Source organism: Corvus cornix, chromosome 1A (genome assembly GCF_000738735.6).
Source record: "Corvus cornix cornix isolate S_Up_H32 chromosome 1A, ASM73873v5, whole genome shotgun sequence".
NCBI lineage: Eukaryota > Metazoa > Chordata > Aves > Passeriformes > Corvidae > Corvus > Corvus cornix.
The window spans coordinates 67,101,716-67,128,522 of NC_047057.1; the positions used below are offsets into that span (position 1 = coordinate 67,101,716).

Here is a 26,807-nt window from a genome sequence, read left to right on the forward strand (position 1 = left end):
GATGGGTTATAACGTTTGTTAAATTGCTTTTCCAAACTGTTGAAGCCTTCAAATGAAATCTTCGTTTTAATAACTTGAGTGAAACAACTTTTGGGAGATCTAGATTCTAAAACGGACTCTGAAAAACATATTAAGTCAAGGTGAAAATGCTCTGTTATGGCACAGGGTTGTTACAAGAGAATGCAACTGAACTATCTTGAACTTTGTCTTCTTGCTCACATGCATATTTTCAGTTTCATCTCCTTACTGGAAAATCTTACACTCGCTTGATTTTTAAGTATTTTGTTTTATTTTAGAATACTTCTTTTTAAATTTAAACACCACACAGAGTCTGATGGTAATTCAGCATACACAGTTGTATTTTATTTTTAGTATCATGGCAGATAATTTCTAAAACAGGGATTCTGAAAAGCTTTTCCTCATCATCTATAACGTTTTTTGGTAGTAAGCCTGCATAACACAGTATAAAAACATTCCCTTTTTGGGAAAGTACTCTATGTCTTATGAAATATTTTTGCATAATAACATGGGTACAGATTAATTTCAACAAGTAGAGCTGCAAGTATCACCACTTGTAATTCTAAATAGTGAATACAAAGCTCCAAGAAATTGATGCATAAATCCTGCATGAAAATTATCTAGGATCTTCTTTTATAGTGATATTGCCTTTTCTTTGGCAGTGTATTACAGGTACTTGATTTTTTTAAACCGTTTTGTAAGATCTATGCATTGCTGGTACTGGTTAAGAAAACCTTGGGTTTTGCTCAGTTATGGGTACATAATAAAGGAAAAATACAAAGTAGATGAACTGACATCAAAATATTGAAAATACAACAGTGATCTTTTTGAGAACTGGATCAAAATTTTTGAGAAAAGGACAGGGTCTAAAGCACATTACAATCTTACCCCTGTTAAATGCCCACAAAATAAAAGGAGTCTGTAGCAGAGTGGACCAGAGCAAATTATTCCACCTCCCAGTATCTTTCAAGATAATTAAATTGGTTCTTCACAAAAGGCCAGATGGCCTTTACAAAAGGGGCCCATGCAGACCTTTTCATGGAAAGTAGTTAAGTCCTTGAGTCCTAACATTCTTTCTTGAAAATACCCAGATATCCAAAGGGGTTGTGTATAAATCTCTCTTTAGTCAGAAGTCTACTTTAGATATCTGAAGCCTTCTCACCAAACCGCAGGATATATATGTACACAGAAATTAAACAGAACAATTAGATTAACGAAAATGCAAAAATGTCGTCGTTTTAAATTTTAATTTCAGTTGCTTAGCCCACCAGACTTGCAGATCTTGAGGTTTTCAGGGAAGAGGCTAAAAGCTGGAGATGAGTATGGCCTGATTTGACAACCACTGAAAACAGTGACAAGAGACCTTGCACTTGAGATTCGATGGAATTCTAAGCCTTTTATGTCAAAAAGAAAGAAGTAGGACCAGAAAAGACTGCAGGGAAGAGCAAAGAACAACAGGGATAATAATCACAGCTGCTGGATGGCTTTCATCAAAAGCAGTAAGTAAACAGGGAGTCCTGTCTGGAGGAGAGAAGACTCAAGGCCTTTGTATTGATAGATCGAGGAAAAGCCACACTACGTGATGGGAAGTTTAATTACCAACCTGACTGGACAATACAGGAGGATATTTTATGAAGTAGCAGTTTAATCAAGATGGACATAATGAAGTATCCCATGGTTGTGGCACACTTAAAATATTCTCTAAGCAGATATGGCAACACAAAATGTGACCTGGGACTAGTGTCCAACTGGAGGAACTTCTGGGCAGGGCCGCTTGTTTCTTTCAAGATTCCAATTCTCTCTGCCAAAATTTTTGAAGTACATTAAGAATATTTTGCCTTAATATCTGAGGGACTGCAAAGATTTGGTCCTCGTCGACAAACAGCAGCAACTTGACATAAAGTGGTTGATCAGTTTGAGGGGGTAAGGAAAAAATCCGCAGCAGAAATCAAAAATGAAGGTTTTTGTCCCAAGTCCCAGGTCTTCTGAAAATCTTCTACTTGAAGTTGTCACTCATGTTACATACAATTTCCGTGGTCATTAGGAAGACAGCATGTGCTGCACATCATCTGCTACCTGATGGAGGCTGAAATCTAGTTTTTGAACAGGCTCAAGCAGAATGTCCCAGCCAGATGACAGATCCCGGTGTGCCTGATGCATCAACTCCACAAAACCTCTCAACAGAGTTAGGCAAAATTGCACCAGATGGGAATATCTCCATTAACTCATTGTCATCAACACCACTGCAGCTCTCTCTGCCAGCTGACCTTTGCATTTAGGAGTGTATTTTCTACCAGACACCCAGATCAAACAATAGAAGATGTGCAACACTTCTGCTAAAATGCCATGAAGGGATGAACTGGAAAAGCACATCAAGGAAATAGATACTTAGAAGCCAAAAAATAACAGCCACACCAGGCTGTCCAAGCTGGGTACCTGATAATGGGCTGGAAATCTGGGTGAAAGAGCCCTTAAAGTGAGATACCAAGAGAATTTTCTGCATTGGATGTGCTTCTCTTCTCCCAGCCATGACCCCCCCAATGACATTCAAGCATCTCCTGTCAAAGCCAGACAGAAGGAGTTCTAAGGCCCTGATACTGACAACATTTTGCCTTTTCACAGAACATTTTCATACAAGGAATGAATATCAGTGTCAAGGTTAAAGGGTTAGGAAGAAGAGGCACGGGACTAAACAAAAATACCTGGGGGATCAGTGTAACTAGGGTAGGATTCCTTTCCAGAAGGAAAAACTGCAAGACATCCCTTTCAAGTAGCACTTCACCAGCTCAAAGTGCAAATGTACCTTCAAGGACTTGGACACCTTTCAAGGCAATTTTGCCTTCACAAGGAAGCACCCACAGAGAGAACCTGCACAGAAGTTTCCACCCATGGAGAGCTCCCCTGGCAGAAATTGTCAGAGGCAGGGAGTTCGCATTTTCTGAGCCCCCACTGACATCTAACCCTCCTTGAAACAGGAAGAAATCTAGAGAGTGACCTTGATGGAGATGGTATATTATAAAAACCCTAAGAACTATTAACCAAGAAGAATGAGGAACTCTCATTTAATCACTGTGTAGAAACATGCATTTAGAGAAAGGAAATAAATATGTGAGAGAAACAAGGAAAGTTAAGGCATAATTGAGAATTTCTAGCATAAACATAATCACTGGGATATTATCCTTGATTGGCTTCAGCAATTTATATCTGCCCACACCTGAGTAAACTGGAAGTTAAATGATCTCCCGCTCATCTTGAAACACAGTTTTTTGAAAAAGAACCATCATGGATAAAGGAAAGGGAACATCTGTCTTCCCATCTTACCGCAGCAGAGACCACCTTTGCTATGGATAAACCTTCCAATAAAATGAAAAGAGAGATCTTTGCTTTTTGGTACTTACCAGACTGAGGAACCCTACTCCAACTGTCCCTGCAGTGGCCAGGATCATCTGACCCTTTATCCTCCATTGTTTTTAAAGGGGGCTGGGGTGGGGAGGTTTAAAATGTAAAGAGGAACAGGGAATTACCTTGATTGTTTGGACATACTGGATTAGAGAGCGAGGAACAGAGAAGAAAAAGAAGCCTCACAAATACTCTTTTCATTTCTTAAAATGGTGATATTTATTTGTTAAGATAATTAATTTCAAATAATGAATAATGTAATAGTTAACTTTGAAAAACTCCATCAAAATTAAATTAAACAATGAGCCTGTCCTTTCTGATCATGCTCATTAAGACTCAGCAGCTATGAAAAAAGGCATGGGCTACTATAAAATCATTATTTGTTTCCATCCACTTGCACAAACATTATAAATAAGACTTTCCTTATAAAAATCACATGAGATGGTTGTGGCACATTTTGTAAAATGCAACTAGAAAAAGACAAGATACTGTTAATAAATAATACGTTCAATAACAAAGCAATTTTTGCTATTGAGAGACATTTAGACATTTTGGGGTACAGTCACCATGAAACCATCTGAAAAAGGGACATTCTTCAAAGAAGCACTGCACAGTACTTGAAAAATGAACAAATTCTACAGACATAATCATAGAAAATACATTATTGCAGGGCAAAGAAAGAGATTCCCTTAGTCCTTGTGATGGCTAACAGCAAACATTTGCTACATTGGAGAGTGAATTAGATCGAAGCCCTAATCACAAGACTTGGAACAATATCACGGTTTGGGATGTTTAACACACTCCACACAAGTACCTTTGCTCCTGATCATGCCAAAAAACCAATGATTTGAGATGTTCACCTAAGTGCTCCTGTCATTTGGACGTGATATCCAGCCTGTAAAGCTTACACATATCAGAAATGAGACAATAAGAATTACACGCTGGGCACTGGAGGTAAAACAAATCCATGGTATTATGCAATCTCAGAGGCATAATTGTTTGCTTATCTACTTTAAAATCACCTCAAGACATTGAACTACCACATTACCATCACATTTTTTCAATAAACTGGGCAAGAGAAGAAGGAACGCAAATGAAAGTACTAGAATTTACCAGCTAACACTGACATCCCACATCACACGGCTCCTTTGGGAATATTGTGTGAGTGAGCAAAAATGGCAACTGTGCCCAGTCCCTAAAGAGCCAGGAGAAACCTTGTGCCTGTCCTGCCAGGGCTTTGCATACCAGCATTCCTGTAAACCACAGACTGATCCCAAATCACCTTGTTTTATCCAAACACTGAGCTCCTTTCCAACACCTGTTTAAGTTCTGGTAGCACCACTGATCCAAGCGGCACTTCCTTGAGTACTGCACCAGGAGGCCTTGCCCCTTCTCACAGCCAGGGTCAGCTACAAAGCAGGAGGTCTGAGATGTACAGATGGTAGGTCAGGGAAGGTGACAGCTGGGACCTTGCAACTACCGGGCAAAGCAAACAGAAGCTTTCAAGCAGTGCTTCCTGGGCTGATTGCCTTCAGATAACATCTTTTGTTCTCAAAGTAAAACACCAGGGAGTTGGGATAACCCCAGTGATATGCCCTGGTGCCCTGGCTGGGCAGATATTCAGGATGGCTACAACTCCAACAACAAATGTTGGTGCCTTGTGAAATCACTGACTTCTTGTAAATACCTCAGTGAGGTAAATGCAAAATTAACAGTTTTGAAAAACCTTTGCCCAACCCATTTCTGTTCTGTCAAGCACAAAACTTCCCCAAGTTGTGGCTGTGCCTACAAGAAATAGAAGGGAATTCACAAAGTTTTAGTTTGCACTTCAGCTTCTAGCCATAAGCTAGAATGTACCAAACCACAGTCACTTATCTCCTGGCACAGGGACAGACATGCAGGATGTGGGCAGGAAACACGTGGCGTGGCATGACCAGTGAGCCTGACTGATCTCCCAGTCAGTGTAGCCCCACAAGCCCACACCTGGGAATTAATCGGATGTGCTGGAAATGCAAACAGATTGTCCGTTACAGTGCTGGAAAGAAGCAGATTTAACTTTAGGAACAGAGCAGTTTGTTTATTACCATCATAATGGTAAGGGCCACATTACCATGTCCGAATCTGAGAAGGAAAAATAGTCAAAAGGGGATGTGGTTCACTGCAAAATCTGCTAGAAATATCTTCTTTCCATTTCTCTTCCCTTCTCTTTTCAGTATTTTTACACTACAGAGCTCATACTAATAATCCATCTCAGGGACACGACATTCAAATAAAAACACATGCATGTTTTTACATTCATCATCATCCACATGCTACATTTCACAGTTCATTATCAGAGCAATGTACCACTCTAGAAAAACATCACAGCGAGGCACCCTGGTGTCTTTGTTTGTCTGCTTTTCTCTGGAGCTTTTGAAATAGCCAGAGTGTGAAACAGCATTAACACAGGTTAAAGCCAGGTGTCTGGTATGTGTAAGAAACAGAAAAGTTTAGAAGTCCTTGTAACTTCCATGAGGCATAAAATGAAAATAAAAAATACTTGTATTTATGCTGAATGTTTTTATTATTTGAGGTTAGGATTAGGGTTAGCTTTAACTTCCACTTTGCAGAAGCTTCAGAGATTCATCGCATTGCCCAGACTGATAGTACTGGGCACATCTGTCCATCCATTCCAGCCTGGAGACTGGCTCTATGTTAAATGGTGGGACAGTTACCCTTGCAAACTAAGTGGAGAGGACCATTCGAAGTCCTGACTACCCTCACTGAAGCCAGAGTTGCTGGCAGGGAACCCTGAATTCACTGCTCCAAAGTTAAGAGACCTCTGCTCCTGAAAAAACTGGAAAACAGAGACTGATACAAATCAGGATGATGTGATTTAAATTGTTCTTTTGTGCCTGTTATATGCACAGTTGGTAACCATGGTTCAGATTTGGTTCCAAAATTTGCATGTGGTTTCAGTTCAAAATGTATCCAAAAGCTCTTAATGAGAACAACTTGTCAGGGTGGTATTGAATATGTGAAAATGAAGTCTGGTATGTTTTGCCTCTAGATAAAGATAGGGCCTGTGCCCATGGGACAGTAATTCCAAACATAATATTTGATCACAGTAAGGATTATTGAACATATTGAAAAGCAAATTTCAGATCCAATTTCAGCCTTACAAGAAGAAGTCAATGATTTGTCTGGTATAGTTTTACAAAACAGAATGACTCTCAATTTCCTACTAGCTGCAAAATCATTACCACTAGTCGTTGTTCTTATGTAGATCAGAGTGAAAGAATTATTAAGGATTTGGTTGAAATTTGAAAGCAAACTCAAATTCTACATCAGGTAGCTTTCAAAAGGCCCATTGAATTTTGAATATATGTTTGACACCATCACCTCATGGTTATCAAACTGGGCCTGGATAAAATGAACTGTTCATACCACTAGTATCTGTAGTTATTATTTAAATAATAGTTGGCTGTATGATAAAGTGGTGTGGTTAAATATGGAGTAGAGACTAGACAAAGTAGAGTCTTGTTAGTCTCTAAAAAGGGGGGGAAATGACGCCAAATTTATTTTTGCCTTTTTCCTTTTATATATATTCTCTCTATTCTTTACACATATATTTGTAGCTCTGCAGCCTATTATTGTATTCTAGCTAGTTTCCCCAAAAGACAAAATAAATTCCAAGGCCCCTATCCTATCTTGGTTCTCCCTAGGACCCAAGGTTGAGACTAGCTCTTCGAGACATATTTTTATAAACAAAGTTTAGTTTCTGTCTGAAGGTGGGGGGGAGGCAGGATTCAGAAAGAGTTGAACCGGGGGAAATCGTCTCACCCCTTATGTCTCTAATTGGTGATTTTTGTCAATTATGCTAACGTGCTAAACTTATAAAACTGTATTCACCCTAGGGGGGGGGTGGGGGGGGTGGGCATTTTGTGGACATTTTCCATGTCTGCCCCTAGAGGCCTCCAAGAAAGACCAGCCTTTGTATTACCTCCTACACTAATATTATCTTGAAAGTGTATTGTTTTATTTCTAGGTTTTTTAAGGCATCAATAGCACCACGGCAGCTACAGGCCCTTATTAAGGAGAAAACTTCTTGTTTCTAACTGAAGTTGAAAGCTATTTCAGATAATTAATTTCTATTTTATTGACACCTGATTGACTATGAGTGCACTAAGATATTCCAAAGATTCAAAATGTCACTGTGTTCAATTTAGGATAAAACCCAAAGACACTTTACAGCCAGACTGGGGTTTATGAAAGCCAGAAAATCTTTCTGTTTTTAAAGAGAATGATAATTTGTAGAGATTTCATTGCTGAAAACATAAGTACAGTTATGAAAAGATAATATTGTGCACAACACAGAAAAAAAAGCATAAGACCAACTTTTTTAAGAAAACCAGCATGTGAGATTAGAATTATGCCTTAGATAAAAATTGTCATTTAAAAAAAGAGAAGAAAGAAGGATTTCTTCCCTGCAAACACTATCAGAAAAGAAGAATTGCAGTTGATAAGCACGGGGAAAAGATCATCCCATTCCATCAGTAAAGTCTAACAGAATTATTTGACAATGAGTGGAAACACTTGCAGACATCAGATCCATCAAGAACAATAAATTACTTCAGGATATCTAATTCTCAGTTACAGCCAGTGAATGGTGAAGCTTCCCAGTGTAGAAAAATCCTTTTTTCATTTTTACTTGGCTCATACAGCACACTTGACAGATCGAGCAGCTCAGGGATCACTTCCATGAAACAAGGACATGACATAGATCATTATTTGATTCCAATCTGACACGTTAGTGTGGCAGAAGTTTGAAATGCAGTGAGGTATTTGCCTTACAAAAGCAACCAACAAACAGCATAAACTGCTCAAGGTCTATACTTGTGGGGAAAAAAGAATCAGTAGATTACAGAATAGGAACCTTTGACTAAGTATCATAACCTGACAGTGCTTTAAAATAATTGAAAATTTTCATAGGATGAATTCCCTCAGGTTTGAGAACAATCAACTGGTTAAAATCCAGGCAATTCTATTGATTTGATTGAGTCAGAACAGTGAAAGAGAGCAGACAAATTGGTTTATAAATTGAGGGGTGTGGCAGAGAGGAGAAAACCTTATTTTCTCATAAAAAATGCACAGCTTTTCCCTGTCCTGCAATCCAGGTGCACCCTGAAGGTAATGCTCCTATTGTAGTTCCTAAGAATGGGGGAGGATTTTATCACAAAAGCATAAATTCACTCAGATAAAAAGGGTAGTTCATTTGCTTGTTTTCACTGTTCAAAACAGATAACCTTAATAAAATTTCTGGGTTTTTTTTCACTTTACTTTCCAAGCATGAGTTAATTAATTCTCACAACATCTGAGCTGAAAGTAATCTCCATTCACCTAACAGAGTAATCACCACAGAAAGAAAGACTTCAAAACTCTGGGATTAGTAGTAGTGGAAATAGGAGAGCCTTCATCTAATTATGAGTTAATAGAGTAATTACTACTAGGAAGATGTAAAATGCTGCATACAAATACTGATAAACCTTAAGTGGTTTTTGTCTCTCTGTTAACTTTTTATGTTTAGAGCAAGAGGAAAGTTCAATGTAGTGCAGAGAAAATTTTAATCAACTTGTGAACACAGCAAGTTTCACCCCAGTTCAAAAAGAATTGAGGGAAAGAGAAGCAAAAGAATAAAGATTGAACATCTATTAATAACTTCGGGCTCCAAGCATTTAAACCTATGCTTCCATCCCGTTACCTTTACCAGAGATACTGTGTCATTTTGTGCTTTTATCTCCTTTCTAATATTTGTCTACTTCTTTGGCCACCACTACTAAATGGCAGCACATAAATGGTCACAGAGTTCAGAAGAGCTGAACCTCCATCCTGCGCTTGTTTTTTTTCTTTTTTTGACTACATTTTGAGTATAACTTTTTTTTTTTAGTCTGTGGACACCACATGGGATAATCTAGAATTGAAAATCTTGCAGAAGTATGGACTTGAATGCAAAGCTAGAAGTGCAGAATAATTTGGAAACCTGGGGAAATTCACAGATCTCTTAACATGGTTTCTTTAGTTATTAGTGCATTTTAGGAGAAAAAAAATAGGGGATATTTTTCACATGTAAAATTTTTGAATTTTTTTCCTCTAAATGATTTGAAAGTAATTCTTCAAGATATTAACCAGCATCTGAGCGATAAACTTCAGACTATTTTGTTTATATTTATATAACTGTGTGCTATCTATTTTTAAGGGAGTCTCCAGAGACTTCTGAAAAGAGTAAGAGCTCTGATTGACTCTTTGTTCCATTTTCAATGCAAGGTGACATGCATGAACAAGAAAAAAAAATCTTCTGTTTCTGCCTTTGCATGGAACAATTCTTGGAAATGCTTATGGAGTGGGAGTTTCAAGAGCACTGAGAGCTGACCTAATCCAATATTGCCTCAGTGGGGAATTCATTACTGATAGAAATAAGACCACAGCAGTGTTTTAAGTCCTTGCACTCTGCAGCATCAGGCAGTCACCTTCCAGTGACCTCCTCCTGTATGCAAGTCTCAGAGAAGATGGCTTTTGGATACTCAGATAGAATTATTTTTATGCATATGTTTTGTAACAGGCCAAACCATGCAGCGTGACCAAATGATAATACACTAAAGGACATAATTTCCAGGCATTTCCATGCTCCTTGCAGTTTTCAGTACAAAGTCCAGGCCTTTAAAACCAGTCAACACATGATCGATCTGTAGGATCAGAGTCCTTGAAGGGCCCTCACAGAACGAAGAAGTATCACTCAGCAGGCAGAGCTATGGCTAAAATATCTTTTTTTTCCTATTAGTGCAGCACACTCTGTATCATCTGCCCAAACTCTACAGCTCAAGAGGCAGCAGTCAACTCACATGCTCAAAGGAGTCCTGCCAGACTACTCCAAACAAGCATTTTCCTGAAAACTGGACATCTTCTGGCAGTTTTACTCTGCATATGATGGGTACCCAAAAAGAAAACTTGCATTCCTGAAGAAGGAGTGTTTATTTTCAGGATATGGAGGGCTTATTAAAAAAAAAACAAAAAGCCAAGCATTTCCTATAAAAACCCATGCACAGAAGAAAAAAAAGTTGTAATTATGGCACTTTTGCAGAACACCAAAATATCTGTTGGAGACACCTGAGTAGATGCTTGAATTGGGGTCTCAGTACTCCAGATTACGCAGTTTTAATCAAAATTGCTTTTCCTCCATGCATTTATTTTCAGTGAAAAATTTTCATTTACTACCGAGATAATCACACAATAACAAAGCTTCTGCAGAAGGAAGATTCCTTAAGCTGTTGGTAAGAATTTAGCTTGAAATGTATTAAGCTTCTGTAATTGTTTCCTTCCAATAAACAGAAAATGATGCAACTCATCTCTGCTATGGGTCCCATCTGAGAGAAACAATTAATTGAATATACAATTAGAAATCAGCAGGAACTGTCCAAAAGGTACTTTAGTGTTTTACTGAACACCATCTTACTCATAAATCCAGAGAACTAGTGGTGCTGCTTTCTTAAACTCACTCTGGAGTCACTCACAGGAGTTAAATCCAGGATAAAAGGGGAAAAAAAAGGGTTTAACTTGGAAGGTGAAGACATCAAGTAATAGTAAATTCCACATGGTCGGAGTGCTAAAGGTTCCCTTGCCTTAGAAGGTCCCGGACAGGATAAATATTCAGCTCAGCAGAAAGCTGATCCCCTCCACAGCAGAGGGAGTACCCAGACAGTAATTTAAGATGCAGCTTTAATAGGCCTTTCTGAGACTTGCCAGGCATTTCAAGTGCTGCTAGAAGCAGGCTGGTGCCCTAAGGGATGAGCGGCCATAATTTCCAGTAAGCCCAGCACTTCTGACTGTGAAGCAGGACAGGGCCTACCATGCCATGGGTAATTATTTGGGATCATGAGCTGGTCATGAAGCTGCATCCCCTGGTCCTGAGCCCAGTCAGGGTGGCATCGGTAGGCACTGGGCAAAGCCACAGCAGTGGCCACAAGGAACAATCAGCCGTTTCCACCAGGGAAAAAGCTCCAGCTCCTGCTCTGTCCTGCACAGCTGGGCCTCACAGCCACAGTTGGAGTGTCTTCACAGTCCTGCAGAGAACTCAGAATGGCCAGAAGAAGCCTGAATCTGGCAGTGCCTCTCTTCTGGTTGTACAGAACCTACCCAAGCATTTTCAATTAGCAACATATTTCCACCACCCCCCCACCGCCCCACCCCCCACAACAGCTGGAAAGCAGAGTGAGATTCATTCTAAAGCACATGCATTAAGCTGAAGAGGCAGAATACACCAGAGCTCAACCTGCTGCAATAAAAACTGATGAAAATGAATAATTAGAAAGGGATAAGTAGATGTTTAAGTTCTCACTGCTGCCAAAAAAATGTCAGCCAGGGAGAATACATTAAGCCTCCTGTTGGCTCTTTGCATTCCACTTAGGGAAATGTGTTTGTTAATATTTAACAAAAAGAATTCTGAGTATTTTATTAGTTTTTCTGTTCAGAAACTACAAAAAAGTCAAACATATGATAGATTCCAAGAGATAAAATATGGGAATTCAAGGAAACAGATATTATTTTACAATTGCCTTGAAAAACACATCCTTCTTCCATCCTCTTTCTCTTCTCCAGTGAGGGAATTACCAACACCTGGTTGAAGTAGTATTTTTTATTTTGAGCTATTTTGAACTCTTGGTGGGTATGTCAACACTTTAAAAGAAAAGCTGGTTCAAATAACAAAATATATTAGCTACCTTATGGCTGGATTTTTAAAAATCACACTTCTATCCCCAAGGGGAGAGGTCATCTGGAAGGACAGGGAAGAGAGAGATCCTTTAGGATGATGGTTTGGGGCACAAATACAAGTCCACGTTAAGAGGAGGTCACTGCACACCAGGACAGGTACAGTACCCAGAACACCTCTCAAACAGCCATGGAGATGGGGAGTAGGCATTTCTGGACAAAGCCTGATGAATTTTGCTTACTTGGAAGTATCGGCTAATGGAAACCTCACCATATGATTTCCTAAAGGAGGCCATGATTCAAGATAGCAGCTGGTTAGTCTGTTTTATATCCGTGTTTTGAGAGGAATGGCAGGAAAAAACAGCTTGTCCTTCCTATCACCTGGACTTCTTCCAATACTTGCTGATCTATTAAGCTGAAGAAGAGTCAGAGAGGCAGCAAAGGGTGAGATTGCTATAATCTCCTTCATTAGCCTCACTTCTAGATCAAAAGGTCCCTTACTCCTTAATCACAGGCAAGGATGAGCCCGATATTAAGTTAGTATTCATGAAGCTGTTTCCAGGAATGGTTTTCCGTAACTACCACATTTCAGGACACTGAGTTTCAAAAAGCAGGTGCTTTGCTTAGTTTCAGCTCTTAGTTTCAGACGTGCTAACTCAGCTGCCTAGATAGCAACATGATTTTGAGAAAAATAACAAAAAGATGAAAGTTAGTCAAGTTGAAAAAACAGCCAATATTTCTATATTCTGTAAAACTTCAGTTGTAACAGAGGCTTAGACCTTTGACTTTAGTAGCTGCCTCACACCAAACCAGTTATCTTCATTCCAGCAAAAAGATAAAAATACAACATTCATGAGCAAGAGTTCTTAGCACTATAACAAGGTCTGTGACAAAATTAGAGGTATTTTTATTCTCACGAGCACATCTCCCACTCCCTTCTCTAGGATTTTGCTTTGCTGGTTTGTGTTTTGCTTGTCTGATTTAGAAAAAGCTCCAGAGGCTTTCCAATCAACAAGGAGGGAAAGGTTTACATAGTTCTATCACAAGTTCAAAAATTGGTCCTGATTTCCTCAAAAGGATTGTATCAAGAGTGATTTCAGTGCATACCTTTCTTGTAAAGGTATTTAATTTATTCTACTTACAAACACAGGACAATGATTCCTATGCAGGCAGGGCAATATTCCAGCACTTCTGTCCCTTGTCAGCTCTATGATAAAATTAATAACTATGAGTATTAACAAATCATTTAGCCAGCCTGAACCAGTTTTTATTGAAGATGAACTACAGCAGCTTTCAACCTGGCAGATTTGTACAGTTTTAGCTATACTATCAGGGAAATTCAGGGACTGGCAGTGGAAATAGAGGTGCTACAGGAGAGAATTTCACTAACAAATATTAAGATTTCAAAAGACTTCACTGAAAATATAGCAACACAAGCAATGACCTCCCTCCTGAAGGTGGATACATTCTCAGGCCCTTCCATGCAATGCTGTATTTCATATCAGTGATCCTACACATGAATTGCCCTCCTCCAAGACATCCAGAAGGGAAGCACCACACTCCACATGGATGGAGTGTTTTCACTCCAACATTTTTGTCAGGTAACAGCCACTCTTACGTTCTCAGTTGTTGCGGTGGTTGTGGCCGCCACCAGACCAGCTGGGGAGCCGCAAGGCCCGAGATCAGCTGAGGTTCAATGGTGGGCCAGCTCCGAGGTGTAGCATCTTCCCCCTGGGTTAGAGTGAGTACCCACAAATGACTATATTTAGTTGGCCCATTGGCCCTCCCCTTTTTCTTTGAATATGTATTTCCCCCTGTTAATATGTATGTTATCTAGAAGGTTCTGTGTACCCTGACACCCCATTGGTTCTCTATCCTTTGCCTCTCCCCCCTCCTTCCTCATTGGTCCCTTTATCGTCAGTCTGCACCCTCCCCGCACCCTGGCCCTTACTGGATTGGACTTTGTTGCTTTGTCCACCCCTTGTACCTCCCCTTATATTATAGTGGAACCCTCTGCCTTCAAGGTCTTTCACTTCTGGACCCTCCCTGGAATAAATTGTCGGAATTCTATGCGAGAGACCCCTCCTGCTCCATTATTTCCGATCGGCAGTTCTGAGACTGCTAGTGTGTGTGTGCCTCCACCGCACCGGTGGTTGAGAGTGCTTGCGCGAATGCCCTCGTGGTCTCGCCTGTGTGCCCCTGACAGGGATTGGCGACTCTGGGAGAGCTGGATCCTAATGTGGGACGTTCGGGGAAGATGCAGCGTTCTTGCCAGCGACACCAAAGCGCGACTGCATCGCCCAGCTGCTTGGTTTTGTCTTTTTGACTGCTCTTGCCACAAAAGACTTGCAGTGCTCTCCTGCATCCCTTTTTACCTGCTGGGCAAAAGGCCGATTGCTGGCCAGTGTTTCCATGGACTGACAAGTCAGCCAAAACAGATTTTGCATTTCAAAAGCAGCATTTATTTTTGTTTCTCTCCTTTTCTCAACTGCCAGTCTTCTGGAAGCTATAAAAAATTATTTACCCTTGAAGCCATTACTTCCTCATCAAATGTGGTTGCCTTTGTACAATGCAGTTATACTCACTATATGTAAATGTGAACAGAGCCAGAACTATAAATTTCTCCAATATCAGCCACACATCACACACAGCCTGGGTCTCTCCTGCCCCCATAATTCCTTGGAAGCCATCTCCTAGCAAACATCAGGACTGCAGACACCAGAAGGGACTCACGAAGGCCTCAGGTTCAGTCTTACAGAGAGAGGTGGGGAATACAACACCTCCAGATATCCAGGGCACTGATATGAAACACTGGACAGAGTTTTCCTACAAAAATATTTGTTTTCCCCTTGTTCTTCTAATCCAATTATTTTCCCCACACATGGAACAAATAATTTCCAAGGGGTTGGAGAGCTGTAAGAGAGGTTCAGAAGTTAATCCTAAGTACTGGTAAAAATACCAAAAGATGACCAGCAAACAGGCAGTTCCCCCCTTCTCTCCTTGTTCCCTCTTGCCCTCAAGGCAATGCTGGCATCCTGCTGAAGTGCCACTTTAGCACATCATATTCCAACTGTGGTTTTCACAGATAATGCAATCTATAAAGCACTAAACAGCGCAAACCTGATGCACCCAATAAAAACCATACCGGCACCTCTTCGTCTCCAAGAAAGGCAGCTCAGTCAAATTCTGCCATAACAAGCATCAAGGAAAATATTTTACTTTCAAATCTTTTGCCACTGAGTCCCCACATCATAGGTAACGCACTAATGAAATAGAATGAATTATCAAGTGATGTTCCATCAGTGTGCTGACTGTACTTTTAACAAAAACATGAACAAAGATAACACGGGCTATGAGGTACATTCAGATTTTATCAGAACAATAACTAGAGCACTCCAAAATCTCCACATTACCCTTTAGCATTGCCCTGTAATCCTATGAAACAGTGTCCACTTTATGCTTGGAATACCCATATTCCAAAGGAAAATTTTTATTATGAAACATAAGTTTAAAAAGAAAAACATGACTATTTTTTCCCCAGTGTCCTACACAGACAGTTGAATTATTCATATTTAAAGAAGAGCCATGGATTTTGCTTCTTAAAAAAATTAATTGTATCTATAGAACTTGCAGCTGGTAGTCTACAAGGAGAGACCTTATCAACACATGAGAAGACACATCCCCGGAAATACTAGAACTTTAGAGCTAGAATAGCACAGGAAGTTGTTGTGGAAAGCTGATGACAGTTTTGTTGTTCCAACACCTTGACTAGATTTTCAGTAATAAGATAATAAGAAAGAGAACACTGATCTGGATTTTTCAAGTTAATGGTGGTAATACCTTGCAGCTGAAATTGCACCACAGATTGAGCTGGGATTCTCCTCTTGTCCTCCAGTGCTAAACCAAAGCAAGCAAACAAAAAGATTTCTCATTTCCACGGTGAGAGGACCATCTGCTGCCCAAGTAATAACCCAAAATAAAACAGTCCTTCAGGCATGTGCACACTGATGGAATTCACCACTGCAAGCAGAGATGCCTTACATAAGGCATGCCCTTCTAATTTTTCCTTTTTCTTGCTGGCTGTGCAGCTTTTCAGTGCTCCCAAAGGCTATTTCCCAGACTCTCTTTAAGCAGAGACAATCTCACGTGAGAAGTGCACGTCTTTAAGGCTAACATTACAATCCAAGCAGAAGAGTAAGTCATATGCAGAGAAACGATTTTTGAAGCTTTGACTAATTTTAAATGACACATTCATTTCTGCAACTTTCCTGCTATAAGCACATGAAGAACCTCATTCTGCATGCCACTGAACCCCTCAAATACCCTCAACAATCCATGAACATCTGGAGTCCGAATGAATGCAGAATTAATCCCTAAGGCTGGACAGCAAAACAGGTCAGGAACCATCCCTGCTTTGAAAGTCACTGTGGAAATCTTGCAGCGGGCACTGAAATCAGGCTGCACTTCACTAGTGGTTTTGTAACATGTTTTCTTTTCACACCAGTTTGCCTTAACCAGCTCTTGCCCACACTACAGCACCGGTATAGCTGTAAGTGCAATGACCTGAACTATCCCAATAAAACCTACAACACATAGGTCTATCCATCCCCAGTAGCAAGGCATTCCTATGACATTCTAACCAGATTCTTAGCACCTTCACTCTCCCAAGAGTCTTCAGAGGGGCTGATGGTACTCAGCTCCTTGGGCTTTTAAGCCCTTCCTTTTCCTTCCACTGCTGGGGGCAGGGAGGGGGAGGGGGTGTGGATAAAACAAACCAACAAACAAAAAACGAATAGAACGAAAAGAAACAAAGAGTCAATGACACACACATGCTGTCCTACACACACACACACACCCAAACAGAGGAAAAAAGCAAGGGAAAAGTAAAGTTCTACAGGGTGCTGATCTGGAATGAAATGGAATTTGGAACAGGTAGTCATATTTGGCACTGTCAGCAAAAGCTTGTGAGTGGCCCGGTGATTCTCTGAGCCTTAATGCCCTTTTACACTTGTCACTTAAAAACGTCCCCGGAAAGTTCAGCTGTGCTGCTTCTGACGTGTTTTCCCACTGCTGCTGAATGGACTTGATTGAGAGATACATTTAATTCCCTCCCAATTCCATTAAGCACTAAACAATAAGGACATATTCCATTTGGCGTTCAAGTAGCATCTTTATGGTCCATGCAGATCCCTTTAAAAACAACCAACATAAAACAGAACTCTCTGTTGGAGAGCATGGAAATTAAAAACTATTGGATCTCCCAAATCAACTCCTATGATCCTCAGGCTGAAGGCTGGATTAGAGGGTCCTCACATGGTTCTAGCTGCATTCTCAGTACACCACTTTTATGAAGAAACCAAAGTTGTAGAAATTCCTCTGGCATGGCATGGAATCCAGAGTCAGGCAGGACATTGTCATAGTAATGATGGCTGATAAACTTCCCATGCAGGTCCACTGAGAACGGCCAGAAGCCGTAAATTGTTACTTCCTCACACAGCCCAAGGGCAGCACTGACCAGGAAAAGTCCTGTGGAAAGGCGTTTGGCGTGAATACCTTTGCTTTTCCAGAACTTGCTGATGTCCCGCAGGAAGTTGGGGTTGGCAAAAAGGACTGCCTGCTTGGCACCAAAATCCTCCAGGGTGTAGTAGACGCGGAGGGAGGGTCCTGTCCCTGTTTTCATGGAGAAGGCTGGCATGTAGATGTAGCTGTGGTTATAGACCTTCACACTGTCCACAAAGGCTTTTCGGGACCACAGCAGATTCTGGAACCTGGAAAATCACAAGGAAAAATGAGTTGGTCACACACAGGTTTTCCCAGATGTTTCACAATCCACCTAAGGGCGGCTCTTCATATGCGTATTTACAATTCACTGCATACCTTTTCTGAGCCCAGAGAAAGTCCACACAAACTTCTGGCTCTCTGACACTGCCTCTCTTTTGAAAACAGGCACCTGAATAGACAGTTGAAAACTATCTGGTATCCTGCTAACTCCAAAACTTTTCTGATTTCATCTTTCTAAAAAAACCCAAATCAACACTGACAATATTCCATAACACTCAATCCTTTTTAGCAATATTTTTCATTTGTCCAAAAACCAACTTAGATTTTTCAGGTACGGGAATCTGTAAAAGAAATTTTCAAATCTGTGTTCTTAAAGGCAGACTGAAATAAGACCCCAAATTAGATTAAGAGGGCAAGGTATATGTACAGATTATTTCTCTGATATGAAAACAGCATATTACAATTTATTTGTCAATAGTTATTTGCTAATGAATGTTTTATTCCTGATGTTTGACTGACAAACTACTCCATAACCAGCATCCTGGACTATAAACTTTCCTGGCCATATGTTTCCTCCCCACCTTTATCACTTGACAATATCCAAAGCCTTCAGAGAGTGCAAAGCTTAGTTCCCAAAAAACAACTTCTGCACAAGCCTCACACACGCCTTTCATTGCAGCTGGGCTTCTCCCCTGCATGTGATCCCTAATTTTTTCCTCAGCTCCCAAATGCCCATCTTGCCTTTGTTGCTGCCTCCTGTCCCTGTTTCCTGCAGCCAAGGCAGATGTGTCATGACTAATTCCCTAGTCACACACCAGAAGAGTCAGAAGAAGAAAGTTAAGTCAGCAGCACTGGATTTTTTTTCCTTTCTCTTGTGCAAGCAGAATTAGGTATAATGATATGTTTTTAAATGGTTATAAAGAGATCAGTTTTATGTATAAACCTCTTTGAAACTAACAAGAATTACACAAACTGGTTTAAATAGAATGCCAGATGACCTCAAGAATCATCAAACAAAATTTCAGCTGAAATGACTGAAAACAAAAAAATCCGAACAGCTTCAACAGCATTGAAATGTCTCATAATAGATGCCATGTCTTTTTGAAGTCTTTGTTTTGGCAAAAAAACCCCCAGAAATATTCTTGATAAATTGAAAGGTTTTGTTGACATTTTTAATATGCAATGTTTGGTCTCCTCATTTGCTGCAAGGTTCTTGCAAAACTTCCTGCACGTGGTATTAGAATGGAGCTGGTTTGAAAACTGAAGTCTGTCTGGGTCTTCATGGCTTCTTTGCTCTGCAGATCTGCTCCTACTGCATGGTGCTATTTGCTAATGAAGACAGAGCCACTGGCTTCCAAACAAGACATCAATTCAACCCCCACCTACAAAACAAAACCCAATTATTTCATAACTTATTGCATTTGGCATTCTTTCCTGTAGAAACAGCCAAGACACAGCTGAGTGTAGAAGGCCAGCCAAGACCAAGGAGCCTGGCAGAAATTCATTGTCTGCCTGTATCTCTTCATGTGGGCCTCTCCCTCCATCACTATCAGACCTATGACTGTTCCCCAAAATAAGCTTTACCATCCTCTCTTCTCAAGGAGTAGCAGGACAACCTGCAGATTATCAGATACAGGAGCTGGCTCTATCCTACCAAGCTTATTCTGTTTCCATCAGGACACTGTCACTGAGGGGGTAAAAACAAATTAAAAAGAAATCTCAAGCTTAATACTTTAAATATTCACCTAAGTGCTCAGACCCCCAGTACCCAAACATTGTTCTAATATCCCTAATCACTTTTGAATGGTCCTAAAACCAACAGCAGGCTTTCAGTCCCCATAATTTGGGCTATTCACTGGGCATTGTAGGCTCAAACTTCCTTCCACATTAAAGGGGTGTTGAGCAAATGGCTTTATGTTGTAGCGTCTTTGCACCTTGGCTGAGGAAAGGCCAGAGACACATTCACTGTCACTCCTGAGTACTATGTCCTTTCCCACTTAGAACTAGTCCACAAATTTTACTTCAGAGGGCAAATAGTTGTGGTTATTCTCAACCTGCACTTTCCAGCAAATTTACCATTCTTAGAAAAAACCCACGCAGCTCAGGGTGAACACATTAAAATTCCTCAGTCTCAGAGGGCCAGAGACTGTCTCTGAATATTCATTTGCTATCATTGCCACAACATGTTTGCAATTCTTCTGGATAAATCTCCCCAAATAGGCAATAAAGTAACAAGAAGTGAAGAGCAGACCCATGAGAGCGGTGCATGGGAGGGACTCCATGCAGGAGGGACAGCTGCATTTGTCACCCTACTGCTAACTGTCCTTCAGGAACATCATCACCTCCTGGAAACCCATGCCTCATTCCACTGATCTGGATGGCAGTGCTGGTAGGCATCCTGCCCAGTTCAGCAGACAGACATTATACAGGTGGCCAGGAGCCCATGGAGAAACATAAAACATGCGGATTATGGCTGGGCTGATGGTCTAACAGCCAAAAAGCTGCTGCCCATCTTGAGCACCTCATGAGGGGACATATTAGAAACAAATGAAAATTTCTGTTCCCTATTTGTAAAAATGGGAGCGCTCTCCAGCATTCTGACACTTTATAGGCTGGATAGAAGCTGAGAAATCTGAGGACAAATGCTGTGCATAAGCAAGTTTCTAGAGATGGTGCTGGAAGCTCAAGTGTGTTTTCCTTTAACTCCCAATCCAGACAGGGAGTCCTGCAGGCTTTGAAGGTACCAGATTGTTGGGGCCCTCCCCCCTGCCATGTAGTCCTGGGAGAGGGGCCCTGGGGCATGAGACACAGGGTTTCCCTAGCCCCTGGTCAGCCTCGTTCCCCATTGGTTGTTTTGTGTTCCCCTGCGTGGGCAACGACCCTCGGGTCCCGTGACTGAGCAGTTCCTTGGCAGACCTCCGGCCATGCGACTGGAGAAATAAACATCTCTCTGAAACATTTATCAAGAATCGGTCCATATATATTTCTTTCCACAGGCCTCGTTGTCTGATACATCGCGTTGCAGTATCCGCACTGTAACACCATACCACACCCATCCCAGCAGGCAGCATGAAGGCTACTCCATGCTTGACAGAGAGACCAGGAAGGCTTTTCCCCTCAAGCTTTGTAGTCCCCACAATGCACGACAATGTTTGTCTCCTGCTTGTCCTGGCATAGACACCGCCAGCCTGGTGCAGCCCTTGCATCCACATGGACACAAATGCTTTCACTTGTGCCAATTCTCACCCAGGATGAGGAACTGCTGCTTCCTGGTTAGTGCTGGCATCTACTGAGCTTTCAGTCCTTTCGGTGGCACAGCCCAGAAACTATGCAGCTCCACCACACACACAGAGAGCTTCCAAAGAAATGCACCAAATGACCTAGCCCTTTGCACAAGAGTGCATCTCGGGCAATGTTATCTCCCCAACGCAGCTTGGAGCAGGAAACAGCTGAATTGCTTTCAGGGTCCTCCCCTGACCTTCTGCAGCCAAGCTCACACAAATGTGTGGTGGGTTGCTAGCACTGGGATAAAACTGGAGCTGGAATCTTCCAAGCCCTGAGCGCTTGCTACCTGCACGAAGGGGCTGCCCTCCTCCCCCTCCCCCCCCCCCCCCAACACTGGCCAGACAAGTCAGGACCTGTCCCTGCCATGCGCTCTGAATCCCCTTTGTTCTAAGTGTGGGTAAAACTGAAAGTAACTCAGACTCCACCGAAACAGAGTCCAATTGGCTGGTTATCCCGGGTCCACCCCTAGTTCTTCCCTTTCCCTTCCCCCGAATAAAAGAGGAGCCGAGCGGGCTCCGCCCCCCCTTGGTTGGCTCTCCTTCGGTTGACCGCTGCTTCTGTCTCTTTCTCGGGAAGGGAGGAATAAGACGAACAGGACTGAAGCACAAGCTAGAGCTGTATTTCTGCCTCTTTGCTTCTGCTCTTGATAGTAGCTTTGCAGCTATCACTTGCCGCGTTTTGGAGCTACTGAAGTGCCAGATCGCCCGTGCAGTCTCTCTAGGCAGCTCGGGGCTTTCTAAAGCACTGAACTATGAGCCTGGCCGGCTAAGTGTGCTGTGAGAATATCTACACTGAGCACCACCTGGAGACTCCATGAGCAGCTTGGGAATTTGCAGTGATGTGTTCCAGCAGCTCCATGGCGGCTCCACAGCCCAAAGAGGCACGAGTGACTGAACCCTGGTGAAAACAGATCACAGCAGGTCCAGCCCAGACGCTTTTATTTCCACTGCACTCATCAGTGGACAGTGAACAACTCAAATCATCAGCACCACATTTTTCTGTTAGGTTCCTAGGAAAGATCAACTTAAAACCAGCAACTTTCAGCAGCATATGGAGGCAGAGCTGCACAGATGCCAGAGAAATAATTTCCTTGCTACCAGCTGGAGAATTCCCTCAAATGCTCTGCTCCACTTTTTCAGAGAGAAAGATTCATCCAAGAGAAAACTGCCATGGCACATTGTCATGACAGAACAATCAAAGACTTAAGAGCATTAAGTGTTTTGGGTTTTGTTTTTAATCTGTTTTTAATGTTCTTATTGATGTTCTTTAGCAGATATTCAGGGACAGGGCTTCTCTCTGGTACTGAGAGACAGTTCTCAGTAACCACAAGGAATTTGCCGCAGTGACATTGAGCTAACCCTCTTGTGGATAATTATGGCAGCATTCTCTTGCATCTTGGTTTCTCTTTGATCTCCCCAGAGAGTCACTATCTCATGTGTGTGACAATATCCCAGGCACTGACTCTGTTGGCATCTGCAAAGTCACAAGTTCAGCATTCTGGATTAATTGGGAGTTGACTTACCAGAGAAGAAAAATAAAATAATGAGAGGAACAGCTCAAATGCCAAAGAAATAGTGTATTATTTTAAAATTACGATAGATAGACCTCAAGGGAATAGAGCAGAAGGTGTAAAGACTTATGTTTGTCATGTCCCTATGACAAACAATAAGCTCACAAAAATGATTTAGATAATTTGATGTCAGCATTAGCCAAGAATGATTTAGCAATTTGTTGGAGCTGTTGGACTCTGCTTACAGCTGGGGTCATAACCAGTCAGCTTGCAAACACACATCTGAGCCTCCTCTGCTGTGACAGAGGGGTTGTATTGCGCTCATTTCTCGGAGTGCTTTTCAAACAGCAATGCCCTCCTCAGTGCCCTGTGCTCTCACTCATATCAGGCTCTTCTTGATGATCTGTGTCATACATGAACTCCCTAATTAGCTTGGTCTTTGCATGTTAAGTGTTTTGATTAGTTAATTTTGGGTTACACAACTTTAATTGAGTGTTAATGTTCACCCATCAGTCCAGGTACAAATATCAAGTTCTGCTATTAGTGTTTTCACTTGTTCAAAGCAGTTTATCTGCACCAGTTCCAGTTAAAATCCCCTAGTTAAAAGTGTCCCAGTTAAAATTCCCTTTCCAACTTTAAAAAAAAAAAAAGTTGTTTTTCTCATGTTCTCTGTATACTTTTGCAAATGTTTTAAGATGTGTTGGATGTATTTTAATATTTATTTTAAGGGTTTCTACTTTGCTCAGAACCAGCTCCAAACCCCAGTTTCTAACAGCCAACAGCCAGTTTTAGACCTTTAGCCGTTGGTCTGTAAGTAAGCTCCGTGGCAACCTGAATCTTAATAAGGACATGTTACCACTCTTACTCCAGCTGCTACTACCCCCCTGACAACGACGAGCTATTGGTAGACAGAGATAATCTGTCAAAAGGGAAGCACCAATCACTTAGGACCAAAGGGGTGTGCCATGGGCGGTCCGTGGGCGGACTGGGGTGGAGCAAGGGTACTATAAAATAGTAAGTCAGCCTCAGAGCAGGGGCAGACCACTGCAGATCTAGCTGTGGTGGGTGCCAGTGCTGGGCACTTAAGCCTTACTCCTATTTAGGAGCCTTCAATAATTTTTCTCTGACTTTTGGGTTAGCTAAAAGTCAGCCCAGCACTGCAAGTTTTCCATTGGAGGTCCAGTGCTGTCTAAGCCCAAAGATCTCTAATCCCTGCGTTCCCGGAAATACCTCTTGAGCCACTAGGATCCCAAATTTTGATATTTTCCTGATTTTTATAATTTTTTAATTTTTCCGTTTTAATAAATTATCTTAATTTTTCTAAGAGTTGTCTTGTTCTTCACAGTCTGCCCCTCTGGGGCTTATGCAGACAATCTTACTGACACACAGACTGTGTCTCAACAAATTGTTTCCATGTGCTCATTCCCCATGTGGGCACTTCTGGCATGCATTAGGTGCAAGGTAAACTTTCTACTTGTCTACACAGGGAGCCAGAATTGAGGACTTACAGCACTATAAATGGACCCCCTTTCTTACTTTATCCCAGCTTTCCCAACTACGCAAGCCACTGCTTACTCACCTTACGGACAGCTACCTGACTTAAGAATCAATTATAATGCCATTAAAGTCAGTGGCACAGCCAACTCTGATACCCAGTGCTCTGTCTAACCTCATTTCAAACACCTTCAGCAGGAGGGATTCTCCGCAGTTCTCACTGTGGGTCCCTCGACAGGCACCATGGTCACCCAGCTGAGAGTTCGTGGCATGGGTGAGGTGATGCTATTCCAATATTTTCTTTCCGCTTTGCCCTTCTTCCCTGCTGGCTCTTTATGGACCAGATCCTCGGTCCTCTCAGGGAGTGACTGACTCCCAGACTCACTCCAGCTCATCCCTTCTGTTCATCCTTCAGCCTGCTGAGACCCCACACTGCTGCTTCTTACGGACAGGGGCTTCCAACTTCAAACAGCCTGTTCTTCTCTGTCCTCTCTGATACCAATAATTAAAGACAAATTTGCCTCATTCTCCTTTTTATAAACCTTTTGAATGGTGTTTTCCAATGCAGGGATTCTGGGTACTTCCACCATCATCTCTCAATACCCAAAAGAAGGAAAAAACCCTTTTTCCAGTGACTTTCTGGGCCAATCTGTTTCTTAATGACACACTGTCCTTAGCACATGACCTTCAGAATAATTTGATGCATTCAGAAAGTCCAGTTACACATGGCAGAAGGAAGTTTTAATCCCCATGAAGAGGTAGACTCCTTTTCTGACTGAATTAAGTATTAATTAGAGCTTTTTTGAAACCTCCACCCATTACTGCTCTTACTCTGTGGCCCTGGAAATACTATATACAGTGCGAAGGGAAAGCTGACAGTTTTTCAATAGAACATAGAGCTATCCTGTACAGCAAAGCAATGAAACATTAAAATCGGTGTTCACTGGTATTTTGGGACTGTGTGTGATCTTTATTCTGCCAACTCAAATTAGAATGTGCTTTTAATAGCTACTCTTTCCAAAACCAGCAGAGCTAAACATCAATTCTTTCTGTTATCTGACAGCTTGGATCTTAGCTTTCAGAAGATGAGCTGCTCATCTTAGTTTGACTCTTCGAAAATTGTGGCTGCTGTAGTCATACAAAAGTGGAAATAATATTAAAGGATAGGCAGAACAGCATGGATGCAAATTACTTGCATTGTTAAAATGGCTGCCTGGTATTTCTAAGTCTTCTGAATAGTTCCAAACTCTTACAGCTGGAAGTCAGCAGGGTGGGAAAGTAGGATGAAATGAAATCAGCTAGGAAAAACCCAAAACAACACAAAGTCTAATATCTTTGGCATTTGATTTCACTGGACTGCATGGACAGAGAGAGCTGAGAAGAAACATAACCAGAACACACATGTCGTCAGGTTTTAATGGAAAAAGAATCACAGCAAAGCCTGGACAGAGACTTTAGGAGATGTACCTTGGATTAAGATGGTATCCCTAACACTGTCTTCTGTGTCTTTGGGACAGCAACCGAACAGGAACAGAACAGAGAAGCATCTCCTGCACACCTGGATCTTTCACTAAAATACATTCCAGACACAGGTCCCTGTGGATCACTGCCCACAGAAGCACTGCAGAAACACAAGGCTAGTAACATTATGCCTTCCTGATTGTGCTGGCCTCCTGTGCTTTGTAACCCAAGTGTAAAACCTACCAAATGATTGCAGTTATTGAAAGACCTATTCATAGCTGAGAACACTTTTGCTGAGTCTTGAGTTTTCTCTTTATTGTCATGACATCCTTCACACATTAATAATCTGCAAATATCAGTGAAGGTGACATTCAACTGCATCCTCTCTTCAGCCTCTTAGAGCTCTCTCTCAAAAAAAAAACAAACCTGGAAAGAGAGAGGAAAACAGCAATGTTTGAATGTGTATTCTTTTAAAAGGTGCTCTGTGCTACAAAAAATGTAGACTGACTGAAATTATTTAAAACAGTAAATGCTTCAACAGGGATTATGGCAAGAACTGTAACTAGGACGGGCTCTCTTTTAAGTATATAAGCACCCTTTTTAAACTTTAGTACATGAATCATTGGTGTTCTCTGAGATCAACACAGCTGCAGCACAGATCCCTATTAAACACTGTCAACTAAAAGCTTGGTAAGAAAATCAGATGTTCAGAGCCCATAGGAATATGTGGTGAATATAAAATATTTAAAATCAGGTAAAATAAATTCACGTAACTCTAAAATACATAAAAGAAGATCTATTTTTTTCTGTAAGCTGTTTCCACTGGGCAACCTGACCTGCATTCCTAAGGGAACAAGCACTGCAATTGATCAAGGTATTAGTGGCCACCTGAGTATAAACAGAGGCGGTGACAAATTGCTCTGGATCCAAACATGAGGCTCAAATGATAGGAAAAAGAGAGAAACAAACAGCAGTTCAACAGCCAAGGAAGTTTCTTCCAGTCCTTGGCACATAAAATCTCAGGCCATTAGTAAAATTCCTGGAAATAAGCCAGGAGGATCCAAACAAGCCCAAGGACTGCAGCTGTAGATCTTCAGAACAAAAATACTTTCCTTCC

The 26,807-nt window shown here is 41.4% G+C and overlaps 1 protein-coding gene across 2 annotated transcripts in view; it reads right to left on the reverse strand.

Moving 5' to 3' along the window:
* Nucleotides 1-337: 337 nt before the first annotated feature.
* ST8SIA1 (ST8 alpha-N-acetyl-neuraminide alpha-2,8-sialyltransferase 1) overlaps nt 338-26,807 on the reverse strand; it is a 124,842-nt gene continuing 98,372 nt past the window's right edge. For both annotated transcript variants that reach the window (XM_039570375.1, XM_039570374.1), the window contains one exon: nt 338-17,927. In XM_039570375.1, coding sequence (XP_039426309.1) covers nt 17,441-17,927 — 487 coding nt within the window. In that variant the 3' untranslated portion in view covers nt 338-17,440. The remainder of the gene's footprint in view (nt 17,928-26,807) is intronic.